Source organism: Cottoperca gobio, chromosome 5 (genome assembly GCF_900634415.1).
Source record: "Cottoperca gobio chromosome 5, fCotGob3.1, whole genome shotgun sequence".
NCBI classification, from domain to species: domain Eukaryota; kingdom Metazoa; phylum Chordata; class Actinopteri; order Perciformes; family Bovichtidae; genus Cottoperca; species Cottoperca gobio.
The window spans coordinates 18,298,748-18,317,612 of record NC_041359.1 but is presented as its reverse complement, the minus strand read 5'-3'; the positions used below and the strand labels follow the sequence as shown (position 1 = coordinate 18,317,612).

Genomic DNA, 18,865 nt, shown 5'->3' with positions numbered 1-18,865 from the left:
AGCGATTGTGCCGGTGCTCCTTGGCTGCGTTGTCACGGCAATCTGAGCGGCATTGTCCCCATATGTGGTTCAGGGCAGTGTCTCATGAAGGAAGTATTTTCTTAAATGACAATAAAAAGCACAATAAGAAGGTGTAAGCGAGCAGTTTGATCATGTTTATTTGACAAAAGATCCAGTTTAGAGAAGACGGTGGATTTCCTTACACTCTGTGCACTTGAGTACGGGCAGGATGGCTGTGTGCAAATCTCAGAATGAATATCTGTGTTCACATGATAGACATGTGGCTGTATCTCACACTAGTGCCTCTGTGTTCTTCAGTTTGAACAGGGGAAAGATTTCTTATTGGTATATTGTCCTATTAGTGTTTGACATTGGATGCATGCGGGTGATTGTCTCTGTATAGGTCAAAGTCTCTTACTGATGTAACTGCTTAAGCTTGGGCCCACATTGACTCCGGGACCCTCACAATGGCCAAGGTCTGCTTGCTACACAGTAAAAACATTGTACTAAAACCAGTCTCCTAACCCCCACTCGTCTCTGGTCGTGGTGTCGCGGGACGGCGTGCTATCTAACCCGCTCATCAGCAGGTCAGGAGAACAAACCCAAAGAAGGACTTGAATGGAGAGGAATGTGAAAAGGCTTCAGTTGCACTGAGAGCTCGGTAGATTGAGGAAGAAAGAGTAAAACAATCCTGATATTAGTAGTTTCAGTAGCTGATGTCCTCCAAATCGAGCTCTTTTTTCTCCCACTACAGCCCTGTCTCTGAAGAATTAAGTGTATCACCACTAATTTACAACGGCAAATACCGTATCTATTTCAAAAGAACATTAGGAGGAAACGTTTCCGCAAATGTTTCTAAAAAATGTTCCTGGACAACTAATTTAATTTGCAACTTAAACATGATTAAACATTTTCATGGTAATGTGTAGGCACTGACAGCTCTTGGTTAAGGTTAGGGAAATAATGTGTGTCTACAGGCCCTGACACACCAAACAGATATCAAAGAACGACAAAGCCGACTGTTGTGTCGCATCACGTTGCCTGCGTCTTAGCCTAAAAGTTGCTCTTGAACACACCGCCAAGACTACAACCAACGGCCAACTAGCACGTACGCTCTGCGCTTGCGCCAAAGGAAATATCTTTCCATAACAGCAGGCGGCGGTAGTCTGTATACGTCATTAGAAAGAGGAAACCGGAAGACTTTAATATACGAGCCGTTGTTATGACACACATATTAAAACAAAGCAGCATTTGCCGACCATGTTCACATCACTCTCGCTGAACACTTAGCTTCATTCCAGATGGCCACGTCGTTGTGAAAAGATCTGTGTATGTGAATGATCAGATGATATGAAGATGAAAAATGAAAAGAGCCTCTGTGTGTGCCCTCTTGACTGTAGTCATGTTTCATGTTTCCCTTCTCGTTGATTCGCTTAAACTGAACATCCACATGATTTCTTTTGCCAACAGTTTTCGCCGCCGATTCAGTATGTCGAGTCTTTCGGCAGGGCCGGAAAGTGCCGACAGTGCGAGACACACTGCAAAAACTAGGCTGACAGATGTTCGACATTGAATGACGTCGATAATCGACTTGGTGTGTCACGGCCTTACAATGTCAAAGTCTTACGCTATGTACACTATGTTCTTTGGTTTTAGAACTATGTTCACTCAGAACTAACAAGTCGATTTGTTTCACAAAAAGCACTTTTCAGATTCTTGACACTTATGGCATCTTGTTTGTGTCTTTAATATGACCGGGCGATGGGACATTTTGTGGAGAGTAACAAACACTTAAATATATTGAGAACAGAGGATTTTTTGTTTTGTTCTCAAATTGAATCATTCTTTGTTTGATTATGATTTCACTACAACATATACTGCACTCCAAATGTCCCATTTTGCAGTACAATATAATTCCTTAAGACTCAATAACAGACTAAATGACTTGTTCAGACGGAGATTTTTTTTTTTGCACTGCATGATCCATCCCTTTACCCTCAAATGGCCTCATTAGATCTCCAACACCTGTCTGTCTACGAGCGAGTGACTGGTTAATGGGGTTATACTGTTTAGGAAACACATTTTCTACGGGCTCATTGAGTTGTAGCAGCTGCAAATGCCTGCAGTGATTTCTGTTTAAGCAAAATGGCTCTTCTGCAGGTAACAAAACAGCCTCAGTATAAAGCACAATACAACAGGGAGTTGTGGCCGCCGCAACAATAGCAGTGAAATTAAAGATGTGAAGAAGCTGTTGGAGGCCGTGTGGAAATGGTTACAGAGGGTTGTGGTGGGATGGCGACAGGAGGAGGAGGAGGAGGGGGGTTTGTCGGGTCATATACGGCACTTAAGCAGAAGCCACAGGTGAGGCAGATCCATGTCTGTCACTCTTTTTTATTTTTTCACTGTTTGTTTTTCTCTCAGCGGTCACATCCATGTCTCTAGTTTCTCTTGCCCCGATTTCCCACCCTTGCCCCACCTAAGTGTTTGAAAGTTGTGTTGTTGGGTGTTTCTCCTCCTCACAGAAAACCATGCCGTTATGAGTTTGCTGTTATAAGATTGCTTGTATGTTTTTGATGCTAAAATGTGTTTTGACTTTTACAATTCTGTTTGAAAGAGTGAAGAATAAGCAGGATAAATGAGTCAATGGGTGGTGGAAGAGTTAAAGAGGCACACCACACAAATTGTATAAAAAAAAGAGAAAACTAATAAAAAGGATAGGAAATGAAAAGCAGCTTGATGGTGGAGGGTGATAGGAGGTGCACTCGTCATAAAGGCAATCGGCTCAACAAAGAAAAAGTAAAGTGAGAAGAAAGAAAGATGTGAGGGACAAGAAAGAGATAGCAGCACACATGTCACATCGGGATACCTTTGCGATCAAAGTCTTATGAGGAAGAATCAAAGCTTTATGGATTTGTGTGTGCAGGTGCGTGCGTGTCCGGGTTTGCATATTTAGCTCATTATCAGTTTTGACTGCAGTTATGTGAGATATCGGAGCTGTGATCTGCCTGGGGGAAGTGAGTGCTGTAAAGAATCGCTGGAGTTGCAACATATGAGCTGTGTGCTGTGACTGGGTTCAATGCTGAGCATCTAATGCTATTCAGCTCTGCTCAAGACAACCTGATCACTTAAATCAACAAACACAAACCCCAACACGATCCTCCTTCTTTTACAAACTTGCTGTTATTGCTCTCACAGCTTCCCTTGTCCATCTGTCATCATGCCTTCCCTTGTCTGGCTGTTCTATTGTTATTTTGCGCCAACAACTCTCCTGGTAGTACGCGTTTCTCTTTCCGTCTCGTTCCCTCTTTCTGCATTTGTTTCTCTCCAGTAATTTGGTGCCCAGCCAAAGAAGGGGCCTCTTCTCTAAGCTGTTGTATGATCTGCAGGTCACTGGAAGGTCAGTTGAGAGGCAACATTAACAGCAGAGACACTTGGCCTCCAGCATAAACCCTTTACAATGATTATCTCCAGTCTCTCAGCATCCCTGCTCATGGCTATCACGGCGCTATGGTTTGTTGAGGTACAAATCACTGAACTGAAGTCAGTGTGTGCATGTGTGTGTCACATTGTTGTCTATGTGTCACATCTACACAAACACACGTAGACACACATTGAGGGAGATTAGCAAAGTATACAGTGAGTGCATTGTTGGTGTGTGTTTAATATGTGTGCAGTGACGCACAGATTCCCCTCTGCTGCGGTGCCCTTGAGCAAAAATATTGAATGCTTGCTACGTGAGGTGCTGATCCTGACCTCTGACCTCAGAGGTGTTTTGCAGTCACAAGACTGTCTCTCCACTTCTTCCTCAATTCAATATTAGGAGCCATGGTTCCTTTTTCTGTTGCCTTGGATTTACCTACAATACATTTAGCGCCCCTGAATCTAAAGGCATCGGCATGCTTCGAACAATGTGCTTATCCAATAGTGGAACAGTGTGTTAAACCCCCCACTCCAGACACATTTCAAATTGATGTCATTATTTTATTAACATTGAATGAAGGGTGGGGCTCACTGAATAGAAGTGGCTTTAAGGCTTTAAATAGGTGGGTTTTGAGTGCAGTTTTAAAAGTAGGATGGTGTCTGAGGTGTTGGGGGAGAGAGTTCCAGAGGGAGGGTGCAACAATGGAGAAGGCCCTGGCTCCCCAGGTCCATTGCTTGGACCGGGTGAGGGGTATGAGCAGGTCTGGTCTGCAGATCTGAGGTTGTGGTTGGGAGTATGTTGTTGCAGGAGGTCAGTAAGGTAGGAGGAGGCTAGGGATGTGTAGGTGATGAGAACATGTTTAAACTTTGTTGAATGGGGAGCCAGTGGAGGTTTGGGCTGATGTGCTCTCTGGTGTGAGAGTAAGTGAGAGTTTTGGATGTATTGTAATTTGTTGAGGATTTTGGTGGATGTGCCATGCAGAATGCTATTGAAATAGTCGAGCCATGAGGTGATGAAGGCGTGGATGAGCTTTTCAGCGGCTGAGAGGGAGGGCCGAAGTCGGGCAATGTTTTAAAGATGAAAAATATGTTTGAGATTTGACTGCAGTTCTTTTAATATGTCATCTCGTGGTCTTCTACAATGGCTTAATGGCTCCTGATTGGAGAGTTACCACCATCAGCTGTTTATCTCGATGCAGCAACTACATTTTTGCATAAGAGTAGTGCATGGAAATGTGCATTCATTCCAATCTTTCTTTTGCCAATTTTCTGGAAATTCTTTTAAATTTGGACTAAATTTGAATGCAAACTTGACTTATGACAGCACGCTGTTAGCCCCGCCTACAAGTGTGGCCATGTGGAACAGGTGCACTTTTGCCTTCCAACATTGTCTTATGACACATCATACAAAGTATGTTTCAATCCTGGTGTTTAGGCATATATGGGCCAGCATAGGTGGAACGTACCTGAGATGTTTTGTCCCTCCTTCCCTCTTTCCTTCCCTCCCGGCCTAGATAGCCTCTCAGATTTCCTGAGGGCTGAGCCCTGGGCTTTTTGTCAACTGTGTTATAAGATAGTGGGACCCAGACGCCCAGTCCCAGGGGCCCTAACACACAGGACATTAGCCTAGTGCTGTAGCTCTGTGGGGCAGATGTATTTCTCCCTATCTCCCTCTCTACTGGAACCTCCCTCTTACTTTCATTGGTGCAACCAGCAGAAGAAAAGAAGTGATTGTCTGGAGACAAGAGGGATGAATTTGTCTGCCTCAGACAGGAGAAGAAAGGCAGTTTGAAAGGGACTTGTCAGTGGTTGTGGATCGGGTGGTTGGAGGGTGTCCCACTTTTCAGAGAGAATGCACCGTGTGTCAGCATGTTCTACCTTTTCTGCAGAACCCGGTCTACAGTCACAGTGTGTGTGCCTGTACAGTGTGTACATATGTGTGTGTCTCTGGTGTGCATCACTGCTCCAGCATAGTTACATGAGGATAAATGTGTCCATATTACTCCTTTTTAAAATCATTTATTCTCATAACTGTTTCCTGTAAGTCTTCCTTTTCCTGTTTTGTTTTGTTCCTGTTTAGAGGAAGCTTTATCTCACTTCGTAGTGTCTAAATTATGATATCTGTTATTTTAAGGAACCTCTGTTCCTCGATGGAGACTAGAACTCTGTGGCACATCTCCATGTGCACACTCATGATGAGACTCAGTGAGAGTATGTCACTGTGTCTCTGTGGACATGAAAGTTTTGTCAGTAATGTGTCGTTCCGTTCTCCTCTGGAAGCCGATTCTATCACTTCTCTTTTTACTTCCCTCTTACTGTTATTTTGTACATGTTGGTCCTCTTGAGATCTCGGCGGAGACAACAAGCTTTGTGTATCATACCCAGATCTCACTGAAGCTCGTCCCAGATTGCAGCAATGTCCCATTGGTTCAGATAGGACACATCTGCACATAGTCCTCCAGGAGTGCAAGTGTGGGACCATGTTGTTGGAAATGAAATGACTACATCACACGTTTATTTGTCTTTCCGTTACTCAGGGGACAAGTGTGCAGAGACCGTGGATTTTGTTTTAGTTATCAGGGTCATGCAGTCGTCTAGGTAATGCAATGCTCCTTGACCCATCTGCAATACAGCAACCTTTTTTTTTACAGAGGACAAATAGAAGTCATTATTTGCCAACAAAAATAAATAACATTTTCAGGTTACTACTTCCCTTAGAGTTTCAAGTTGCAGATATATTTAGATATATACAGTGTTAAGACAGATCTTAAACCTCAGCATGCACGGCACCAGTACTGAAGGTGTTGATAATACCAAGATGCATTCCTGCTTGCGATGAATATAACAGTTTATGTACACTGTTCGACAGACTTACTAACAGTTGTGTACTATAATTAGCTGTACGGAAAGTTAAGGGTTGCAAAGAGTCTCTTCAGTTTAATATTGAAATTGCACTTTACAAATTCAACTTGTCTAGGTCGACAAAAACATTTTTGCAGAATATTGGGGGACAAGTGACTGATTGTTTGTATAATCAATTAAAAACAAATATTGTACTGATACGATAGACTTGTTATTGGGAGTGGGGCTTGAGCTGGACCACCCATAACAGTTAAAAGATCCCTTAAAGAAATAACAATTAAACAATCATTAAGTGTTGCTGTTAATGGAGAAATGTGTCTACAGTAAATGTACATTCACATGTATCACTCATAATCACCCATATAAATTATTCTGCCTTTGATCAGCAGCTCATAAATCACACGGTCTCCGTACAACTCTGAAAAATGGATTATTATTAAAACCGAGAGGACAATTTATGCAACTCAGCTTCTCTGTTTGATAGGGGAAATAAATTAATGTCAAATTTGCGACACATCACTGCCATCCCAAAGGTTTTAAATGATGATCAACACGATATTGAAACATTAAAACAGATTTAGTACAGAGTGAGACCTTTATTACGCAACCATCAACAGGAAATAATTAGTTTATCAAAACAGAGACGACAAGACGTTTACATGTGAATTTGGTGGTCCAACAAAATCACTGCTTTACAAAAGCAACAAGGACCTCTGCAATATGAACTACATATAGGATCATTTAAATCTGCCATGTTTTACTCATTTTGGATCTGACATTCTGCGTTAGACGTTTTCTACTACCTACACCAGCAAGAGTGCTGAAATCTTAACTTGTATTTGATCTGTTTTCACCACTTCCTGTCTTTTAGTTCAGTAGATGCTGTTTGACGTACGCAACCTTAACTTCTGAGGATCAAGACATAATGTGGATGAGTTGTTTTCCCTCTCTTTTGCTAGACGCCCGCTCCCTTCATCATTATTAAGGCTCTGAACTGGATAAAACTCTGCTTCTTCCCACTTTCATCTTCTTTATCGCCATCTCTCTGCTAACTCACTCCTCTGAAGTCTCTTCTGGCCTTGTTCTTGATTCCTTTAATTGAGTTTGGTAGAAAAACAAATCTAAGGAGGGGGTACTCGGGCAAATGTGGACGCTGTAAATCTCACTGGTTATTTAGAGTGCCCACCCAGTCCCCAAACTCCTCTTTCACAAAGGTCCTGCGAGAGGTTCACCGCAGAACAACACTTTTAAGAAAATATTGTTATTTCGTGCAGTCACATTTTCGGTGAGGACATGACATTTTAAAAGGGTCTGTGAATAAGTCTGAGTGCGGTGTGGGAGGGCCGGCAAGAATGACAGAGTAAGTGCTTCCAGGGTGAGAGGTCAGGGAAGTCTTGAGAGGAGGCTGCACGCTGCACTTGAGTTGACCCTTAAATGTGTGTCATCTCAAGGCTTACTGCTGCAGCCTCGGGACAAACGTCGAGACTGGAATACTTTGAGATCATTTTGCATTTACTAATCAACTCTATTACTGCCGATCATTTTCCAAATTTTATTACATTTCTTCACCATCACAAAATGTTTACTATGCAGGTTTTCATGTATCAGAATCAACATTCACAGGCTTTAAACCTGCTTGACATACTCGGTAATATCTCTCAGTCAATGTATTTTATTTGCGTCAGCGTTTCAGTTATCGTTGTGTGATGCGATATGATTTAAATGTTTTTGCACTGCACTACCACACAATTATAATGTTTCTTTGACTCTAAACTACATGTAACTTTGACTGTAATTAATTACTAATTTCAAGCTAGTTTGTAGGTTAATTCTCTATACTCATAGCAATGACTGGAACTGCTTTGAAAATCATATTCAGAACTCTAAAAGCTAAGGTACATGGTTAGCAATGATGTAAAATAGACTGCATCATTTATAGGTTGTAAAAGGAAATGACTTACATCACCCTAAGAATAGCGTCATGTAACAGATAATGAGAAGGTCAATTTCATAAGAGTATTATACAATGAGCAGATGCAGCTGGTTAAGTAATTGTGGGAACATATGGCTCAACCTGCTCAATTTCTGTCAACATCACTAATCTCCACTGCGCGGTGAAGTCACCTGTTTATTAGAAAGCGGTGCTTCATGTCAACAACGGTTACAAGGGTTATGCATTGATACTGTACTATTGAGAATCACTGAAAATGTTTCCCTGAAAGGACGACAGGAATAAGTTATTATGCAGCCAATGAGGTTTAAGTGAAACAAAAGCAAACATGAGTTAGTTTAATAAACATGACTGCACTGGCAGCTGTTGTTAAAGATGTTGTAGTGTTTTTGAAGTTTGTAGAAACCCTCCAGAAGGGAAATAAGTATTTTCAGTCATCATTGCTAGTTTTAAATGGTTTCTTTATTATCAACAGTATGCAATGGCCATCAGATCTTTAGCTTGACAGGTAGCAAATAGTGAGCATGGATTCTCTGACTCTGGCGGGATGGTAGACGTGTTGATCAAAAGTCATGATATACTGTAGAGGCTAATAGAAAGTTGTACTATACATGGTGTATCTCCCTCGCTTAGCTGAAAAACATGTTCTTCACATAGTAACATTAGAACCACCTGAAGGTAAAGTGGCTACACCCCAAAAACTGTTAAAGGAATAGTATGACATTTTGTGAGCTACGCTTTCATAAGCTCTTGCCGACATTTAGATGACAAGGTTGATACCACTCTCGTGTCTGTACGGTTATTATGAAGCTGCAGCCAGTTTAGCTCATGAAGTCTGGAAACAGATAGCAAGGAGCGTTCCTACAATAACAAGATCTGCACCTCTTAAGCTCGTCTGTTTCATCCCTGCAGAAGTGTAAACACAATGCCTTGTGGATTTACGGAGGTTTATGTGTTGGTATATTTCTCATATTGTTTTGACTGACTTTTGGACTGCAGGAAATTAGCGGAAGGAAGTCATAAGTGTTGGTTGTTGGATTTTGTTACCTTTGAACAGAGACATACAAGCTGTGTCCACTGGTCTCAGTATTTATGCTAAGCTAAGCTAACTAGGCGCTGGATGTAGCTTCATTTGTACCGTACAAGAACGAGAGTGGTATCAAGCTTCTCAACTCGCAGGAAAGCGCATAAGCATATTTCTGAAAACGTATCGAGAGATAAACAGAGATGCACAGAAAGCTACAGAGCATTTGATGCACAGAAAAATAAGATAGTTATTATAATGGTACAAAGAAACAAATAGGTGTTACTGACATTGTTGCTTTTCATTGAATTAATGATGCGAATTGTGCGTTCATGAAGAGGGTCATTTGTATCTGTCCTATTATGGCACAAAGGACAGCACATTTAGCCAAATGTATTTCTGTATCTGTTCTTATTACGACTACTTAGATATTGAATATTGAATAGAAGGAGCAGATGGGATAATGAACATGATCTTTTTATTTCTTACAAATGTTGACCAGCTCAAAGAAAGCGCTTCAACTAAAAATATATTCATAACTGGGATAACAGTTTCCATATTATGCTTCAGGCGATATAGTAAAAGAAAAAAGGCAGTGAAAATAAATTATCTTAATAACAATAATAATTATAATAACAATAATTATAATAAACAGTGTCAAATTAGTATTCATAAACCTTTGTTGTTTGCTTTCTCTCTTTTATGAAAATTCCTTTAAAATTGTCCATAAGCAAAAAAATCCAGCATATTTACATTTAATGTTGCAAAGGTGATTTCCCTTGTCGGGGACGTCCCCTTTGGTCTCACACATTTACAATATTCACAGTTACTATAAACCTGTTCGGCACATACTGAGCCACACTGCAGTCAGTCAGGCTGTCAGTGGGGACAAAACTATGAGGTGCAACAACATTTTTGTGTTTACATGTGGGTGCCTGGCCGACTGGAAGCAGAATATCCCTCTCTGTCTTCCTCCATCAAAATTGGTACCTATAGTTAAGGAGTAAACATATAATTCACTCCCACGATACATCTGTTCTCCAACAAACCGTTGGCCTAATCAATCAAGAGACAATCAAGATGAAGAAACACAAACTGCATGTCTGGAACATTGTATACACTGTCCTCTAGTGAGACCCCCATGTATGTTAACCCATCTCAGCCCATGGCCGTCACCATGTTAGAGTGGTGCTGGTGCCCAAAGGAAGGGTGTATCGGGGTGGGCGTGGGAAGCATGTGTCCGCCGTGGCCGAAAGGCGCTAAGTGGCCCATGGACATGTGTCCGGCCAGAGAGCTGAAGGGAGAGCTCTTGTCGTGCAGGCTTTTGGAAAACTCCTCGTAGCTGTCGCAGCCCCGCTTGCCCTTTTTGGATTTGTTGGACATTTTCCGGTTGCGTGTCTGTATTCCCTCCTTTTTCATTGTCAGAGGCCGGTTCACCTGGGGGGGAGAAGTGAGGAGTGGTCTGGTTAAAGGTTGGAGGGAGTTGAAATCAAGAAATTATTCATTTTATGAAAATGTAACCACATACGTATATGTTTTAACTATCTGAGTTATTTTATTAAGTTTGGTAAGTCCCTCAATGCTTTCCTACTCCCTCTGTGGCACTCAGCCCTAAACCTAGTGGTTCCTACTAAGAATGTAAATCTCTATAAATGGGTTACAAGGGTATATTTAAAAAAAATTAAACGCTTAATATTTCCCTAAAACAGCTGAACTCTTAAGTTTGTAGAATAGTAAAATAGCACTATTTTCAGCTGCGGATTAATACTCCGGTCCTCTGTAAAGTATATCTGGCAACAGAATGGTGTATGGGGAATTGTGTATAAATAGTTTTTGGACAACAAAAGAGGTCTATGGCACAAAGAAATACGCTATATATATATCATGCTTTGATTACACAAACAACATTTGTTTGTGGGATTTGATAAAGGATTTGTCTACATTAAGAAAAATATAAAATCATCCGATTCATCCTTTAAAATATGCATCTATAGTAACCTATTATCTATTTTGATGCCTCCAGTCTTAATGCTATTCATATGGAGCCTTGTGGCAGTCCCACTCAACAACAGTCCCCACCATTGTGACTCTCAAGGGGATTACGCCTACCATGGAAACAATAAAGCACAAAGAAAGAAAACACCAACGACTCCACAGTGTCTGAGAGTAAAACAAGCCATCATACCACAAACAAAAAAAACAAACCAAAAAAACAAACAAATCTAGAGATATAGATAGATCTATATTATATATCTATGGTAGATATATATAACTATATAGCATCTATATATGATATATATAGCAGATATTATTGAATAGATAGGATAGATAAGAGATCTGATATATATAGGTAAGTCTATAAAATAGATAAGTATATATCAGATATCTATAGTCGGAGATTAGATTCATAAATCTATTATTCTCTACATAGCCCTCTAGAGAATATAAGATCTCTATCTATATCTATAATCTATATCTATCTCTCTATCTCTTATCTATCAGATATATAATAAGCTCTCTGAGCTTAGAGATAGAAACTCGTATGCGATCTCGAGAGAGAAACTATATAGAATATACTCCTAGATCTCTATCTCTCTATCTCCTCTCTCTCTCTTCTCTCTCTCTCATCCCCTCTCTCTCTCTCTCTCTCTCTCTCTCTCTACTCTATCTCTCTGTCTCTCTCTCTCTCTTCTCTCTATCTAGTCTCTCTCTCTCTCTCTCTCTCTCTCGTCTCTCTCTCTCTCTGTCTCTCTCTCTCTCTCTCTCGCCTCTTCTCTCTCTCTCTCTCGTCTCTCTCTCTCTCTCTCTCTCTCTCTCTCTCTCTCTCACCCGCATAACTGCTGCCTCTCTTATCCCTTAACAATCAACGTGACTTGCCTGCCTCTTTCCTGTCCTACGTGACCCTGCCGGGTCCAACTTGGCGATCAGCAGTCAAAGACTTACGTTATGCAGTTTATAGTAGAGGCCGCAGGCATTGCACACCGGGTCTCCATTTGCATTGCGCCGCCAGAGTGTGGTGGTGGTCGTCTGGCAGTTAGCACAACAGGTGCCTGCTCGTCTGGCAGCAGACTGTGGAGAGATATTAAGCTTTGATTAGAGCTCAACAACACAAGCTGAGTCAGACATTAGGGCCACAACTAACAATTATACATATATATATATATATATATATATATATATATATATATATATATATATATATATATGTTGGTTTTGTCAGACCAACATATTATCATAGAATAGTAAGAACATATTCACATTTGAGATTCAAAATTGCTTGTACGATTAATTGATGATCACAATTGTAGCCAATTAATTTTCTATCGCGTGACACGTCGAAAGATCGACTAAAATCAAATCAACAATAGTTGAGTTGTAGACGCTCAGTTTGTGGGCGTTACCTCCTGCAGATTTCGACAGCAGATTTCAAATGAAAATTTATAGACAAGGCAGGTCACATAGGGAATGCTAATTTGATACAGTTAATATCAATTATTTGTTAGTACAAATGCTCAATTCACATGCACAAAGCTCAGTAATGTACTAGTTGAAGTCCTGAGTGAGGAGCCCCAACAGCCCGAGGCTCCTGATGCATTCTTCACACCTCATCATCTCATGCTTTTAACTGAGTTAGGTCTAATTTTCAGGAATTTAATACCTTAATCTGCACCCTCAGTCAATATGTTCTAATGATATTATTATCTAACAAAACATGATTATTATCATCCTAAAGTATTTTATTTATTTATTTTTAATCAAGTGCCCGTCTGGTGCCCTTTTAGGTCAAACATCAGCTCCCATAACTTTCCCAATCCTCTAAAATGTTCTCAATGTTCACTGTGCTGTGCTTTCTCTATTGTGGACGGACAGCTTGACCACTTTGAAATGAGGTCTGAGCCTATAGTTAGGAGGCTGCAGCAGGAAACAGGCGCTGGCCCTGCTGCTTTATCTGGACCGGTCAGATATCCGGATAGGAAACAACTGGAGGGCTGCTGCCACTGAACACAAGGCGCTCTGCAGCACTGCTCGGGCCTGATATATGTCTGTATTACATGCTGTTAGAGCTAACAGACGCTGAATTAAAACGCTCGCATATTTTGTCTGTAACGGAGACATGTTTACAATCGTGATCTGCAGGTCAGCGTTGATAGATTTAGACCTCATTTTCGCAGCGATGTAGACTCACAGCAGCCCGCACGTGTCAACAAACTGAATCTGATCAGGTGGAGAAAAAACGTGTTCATTTTTTTAAACCAATCGAAATGTTTGACTCTAAATTATCATTAAAATATTCGCAAAACAATATATTTTTTCGATTAGTCTTAATACTTTGCTCACCGGTAACTTCATTTTCCTTCAATGAGTTTGAAGTTGCCCACTTCAGATTACATAATGCTTCTTTAATTACAACATGTATCTTAAATTAGAACAAGTGCTGGTTTTGTTTCTATTGTCTCGCTTTTTTATAAATAAATAAAATTCATAAATTCTTGTTGGCCCACTGCCTACAATGATAATTATGCTACTACTGACTAAATGAGCAGTGTTTGTAAACTCTGCAAATATTTTAAAGCTGCCTCCTGCTGCGTCATACAACTACAAACACAACTGGTGCAGGCTGCAAATATATAGTTTTATTTTTAAATTATTATGAGAATGATCATATAGTAAGTCAATCATTATTTCCCCTTTTATTTAAATAATCATCCAATAAAGTTTTCTTTAAAGAGTTTTAAGCATACTTGGTTTTTAAGTATTTATTAAAATCAGAGTTCACTCTTTAACAATGTGACTCCCCTAACTTTTATTGTTTTGGCTTTAAACAGTTGTTAAAGTTCTTCGTGGGATGAGTGTGACATGAACTTGGGGCTGGCTGGTCTGTCTGACCTACAACACTGATGCTTAAAGCAGTTCATGATGGAACATTACTCCAAATCTGTCCTGGCCTTTTACACTGGGACAGGCTCACTGTCCTTTTCATGAGCTATAAAAACAGCCTTGTCTCCAGCTTTGTGTCATTGCATTTTCACACAATCAAATACTTTTTATGGTTCATTGTAGTTCAAAGAGATTTTTCCAACACAAAAATGAACATTTAATCCTTTAGATTATTTGAAAAATTCAAAATCACCAATTTTGGAGACACTTGGTTTTCCCTGGATACACACTTACTTAAACACCTCGCCCTACAAATAATTAAAAAAACTGAACACAGCAGCAACATGAGCCATACAATGTGAGCGAGGCCCTGTGTTGTTTTGAGTGATGGGGTGCTGGCCCTGCTATCAATGACAGTATCAGAAGTAGCAGCAATAATGATAAGAGAAACAACACAGATAGTCCCACTCTGCAGCACGAGCATGAAGGAGCAAGGGGTGAGCGAGAAGCACAATTCCTGGAAACTGATTGGGAAAATATAACTTTCCTGTAATTGTACCTCCTCCCCCTCTCTCTCCTCCTTACACTCTTTTTATGTACTGCCACCTCCAACACACACACACACACACACACACACACACACACACACACACACACACACACACACACACACACACACACACACACACACTCTCGTCCACTGCCTCTCTCTCTTATAGACTGATGGGACTCACCAGCCTGCGTTTGGGTTTGATGAGTGGTCTGTTCTGGCCGTTCATCTTGTGATACAGCCCGCAGGCGTTGCAGAGGTAGTGCCCGGTGCTGTCACGTCTCCACAGAGGTGTAGAGGTGGCTCCGCAGTTTACACACTCCCGGCCCTCTGAAGAAGCACACACAGTGATGTTTGAGAAATCAAATTTGACATCTGTCTGGAATACAGTTTCCCCCTGCCTTTTGCTTTTTTTGTTTGTTAAATATGATGATTGTGTGTGTGGTCATTAAACTATAAGATAGTTGTCATCTTTTTTCTAACAGGAATTGATTTTTACATGAATTAATTATGTGTGCATGCATGTACATTTGTGTATGAGCAATGCATTTCCACAAACTCCTTCACTTATAGATGCTAGTAGGTTTACGTGTTGTGTTTAACTTTCTTACCCACTGACTCTTTGTTTTTGAGAGTAAAGAGAAAGAGACAGTGTGTGCATGCTACTGGAATATAAAGTGACTCTGTTAAAGTTTTGCATTAGCAGAAGCACAAAACAGCTAAAGGTTGAAGAAGAGTTTGCTGTACTATCAGTAAATATATTCCCTCTGTGCTGTTAAGCATCTATTTCTAAAACATCAGCTCAACAACAATGCTCCACTTCTACAAAATATACAGCATGGAGAAATATTTATATTTTATTTTATTAAAGCAGAACATTTAAATTCCACTTTGCAAAATAAATGAGTTGAATGCATTTTACCCCTCCAAAATAATTATCTATATTTTAAAAGAAAAATAGTAATAATAATTCATGAACAGAAACTATCATATAACCTATAGTAAAGTCATAAAGCTTTATTTTGCAGCCAGTTAATACATCAGCTGTTTGTTTTAATAAAACAAGTTGTTCATGGTGAGTTTAAGTTACCCTGCACTATGTCTCTGTTAACAAACGGGTTACACACGATACACAATCAGGCTTAAACTGAGAGTCTCTTAGTCTGTAATCAAATAACAATCAGGACAGTGTATTAATGTCTTATGTAACAGAGAAGTGACTCCTAGCCTAAATACTGAGGGTTTGTTGGCTCTGTGCGCCTGTGGATCTTCCTTTCACACCTCTGGGCTGGTTCCAGTTCACTGTTCTGCTGCAGCCAGCTCAGGCGTAATTACAGAGTCACGGTTAACAAAAGAGGATTATCAAAGTCGCTCTGTGTTGGAGGACTGTCGAGTGCCGGCTTAAGCCTCTGCAAACATTTATTGAAAAAGTAGTATTATCATTCTTATTAATTCTTATTATAATACAATTTCCAAAATTATAAAGAAGCTTCAAGTCAAAGCCTGAGCATTACAGCAGGCTGGTTAGATCCATACAGGATGAATAAAAATAAAATGAATCTGGTTACATTTGGAATATATTAAATGGGCTTGTTTATATTAGTAAATGTTGTTCCTTTATTTAACATTTTATTTTCTTTGATCATTTTATAAGGTCAGTCTTATAATACTATTATGCATCTGCTTTACGTCGGCTAAGATTCATAAACCACTTTGATGTTAATAGGCAGTTTAATTGTCTGTGTTTGTTTGTGTACATTATGTAACAACAAAGTGAGACAATCCTCTTATAGGAATATTAAAGAGTAGTATATGAATATAAAATCTGTCAAGACAAAATGACGCAATGCTCAATACACTCATCTTTGTACCACAGGCTAAGATAAACAAAAAATATAGCCTATAGTGCCGCATGATATTTTGAAAATGCATTACGTTACTCTGTATTTGAGTATTTAGTTTTAGTTTAGTTGTTTGGCCAGTGACTGTATAGAACATCAGACCTGTGATAAGATCGTAATATGAACTCACAGACATCTTCTAAGTCCAAATAATGACTGAATATTATCCAGATGTAATCTATTTATTTTTTGGGACTAGTCTGTTTGCGGTGAACTCACCGGTGCAGGATCGTGTCTTGCCTTTGTTCCTGGAGGAGAAGCTGGATGATCCCAGCAGGCTGCCCGGGTGAAACATGCTGCCGTACTCATGTGCCACTGGGAGAGAGTAGGTGGGATATGTCGGTATGGGATGGTGGGTGGAAGGGTTGTGAACACTCATGGAGGCCAGGCTGCTCCTGAGCGGACTGGATCCCTCCATCTTCATCCCCTCCGATAACGACACTTGGTATTTGATAGATTCCTTCTCGTCCATTCTGGTGGCGGAGGGAGACGCTGCCCCCAGGTCCGGTGATACGTCCTTTGGGGGTGTAGGGGGGAAAGTGTACAGATGCGGGCTGGAGTGAGACTGTGGCGTTAACGAGGATGCGGAGACCGTGTTTGAGTTGCTGCTGCACGGGTAGACTGCAGAGAGGCCGCCGGGGGACGCGGAGCCGGGGTGGTGCAGGCTGGGCTTGCTGAAGGGGCTGACGGCCCAGGCGTTGTGGTGGTGCGCCGAGAGGGCTGCTTTCCCTCCGTCCAGCCATGAAATCCCCGGGCTGTGGATGAGATGAGGCCCCGTCAAACGAGCTGAGAAAAAAAGACAAAATCAGACTATTTATTATACAGACGATGACCTGCTGATTCAGCATTTAGAAAAACTGTGGTCTTTTCTGTCGCATGCAAGTTTGGATGCAAAACATACCCGATACTTGTTGATTCACTGGAAACACTGGCCTGATTTAAACGTATAAATAAAATAACCTACATTCATAAATATAGATCATAATTAAACCAGCATTTCCTAAATTAAAATACGCATTAAAAAAATATTCGTTTTCTTGATTGGTACATATGCCATACACAACAATTAACTATTGTAATTGATGTTTTTTTTACTTTTGTGAATGCATTAAAATCTTGAATTGCAAAACAAATGTAGACCAATATAAAAATGTGACAGATAATGAACACGTTTATCAGACCCATACAGCAGTGTATTTATGCGTAAGGCCAGAAAATGATTCACATTTTAATGAACGTTTCAAACGGCAGAAACACAATCACATAGGCTATGTTTAATACTCTGATTTAGTTTAAATAGATTTTTAAAAATTAAAAATTAAAAAGATCATTATAAAACAAAGACACATAGGCAATTATTTTCATAAAATACTCAGAAAAATGCTTTTGCTTTACAGTCGATAGCCAATTTTACATTAAATTAAGCCAACGACGAGTTTCTTTCTTGCAGCCTATGCATTAGCTAAAGTTGCACCCTTGCGTTATAACAGCTCCATCTCACCGTGCGCTTGGCTGTATGTAACTCTGGCCCTTGCAGAGTTGTGGTAGTACGGGTTTCCTTGTGAGTCCAGATGATTAAAGAAAACATCCACCTCATCCGGAGGCAAGAGCTGCGCCGTGGGCTCCATGTAGTTGTGCCCCAGGCCGTGGTGGTGAGAGTCCGGGTGTTGTCCGTTCAGCACGGCATGGTGATGCATCCATCGGGGCTGATCAGCCGCCACATCCATCTCTGTGTCTCTGTAGCGCGCTTTATAGAGTAAACGAATATCCAGCGAGATGATCTAAAATATGTGTACTTTACGAGATCTTCACTGTGTCCATTTACAGTAGAGGACTTTGTTGGTGTTCCTCTGACTTAAATTCCTTTATTCTCCTGGACATCGAGTCGAGTTTGACACTAGAAACCTGCAACCAGCAAACATCAGATGTTAGTATTTTAAAAGCAGCAGTGTCACGCACAGTTCTCTACACGCAGAGCTCATGTGGTGCATGTAGTGATGCACTTTGAGATTAAAAAAGAAATCAGCCCACCCACCATATTTACTACAACATCACTCTTCTCACAACTCATCCACAACCCAATACGCCTATTCACTAATTACACCCAATGCGAAGCTTCACTCAACATGACAATAAGATAAACATGCCGTACCTTTGCCAATTCTATTTTATCCACAACGTCCGATCGGCTCGCGTCTTTTTGGAAAACTGCCCCCTTATTGCTGCTTCAGGTCCTCTCCTGTTCTCGGCTGGTGTTTGTCAGAGTGAACTCCGTCCAC

The 18,865-nt window shown here is 40.6% G+C and overlaps 1 protein-coding gene across 1 annotated transcript; it reads right to left on the bottom strand.

The window, feature by feature from the left end:
• Window positions 1-8,677: 8,677 nt before the first annotated feature.
• On the bottom strand, window positions 8,678-18,865 carry gata2b (GATA binding protein 2b). The gene is made up of 6 exons (XM_029432719.1): window positions 18,739-18,865; window positions 18,088-18,491; window positions 16,806-17,372; window positions 14,870-15,015; window positions 12,201-12,326; window positions 8,678-10,694 (listed from the first exon to the last, which is right to left on the bottom strand). Exons 2-6 carry the CDS (start codon window positions 18,311-18,313, stop codon window positions 10,416-10,418), a joined length of 1,344 nt encoding a protein of 447 aa, XP_029288579.1. The 5' UTR covers window positions 18,314-18,491; window positions 18,739-18,865; the 3' UTR covers window positions 8,678-10,415.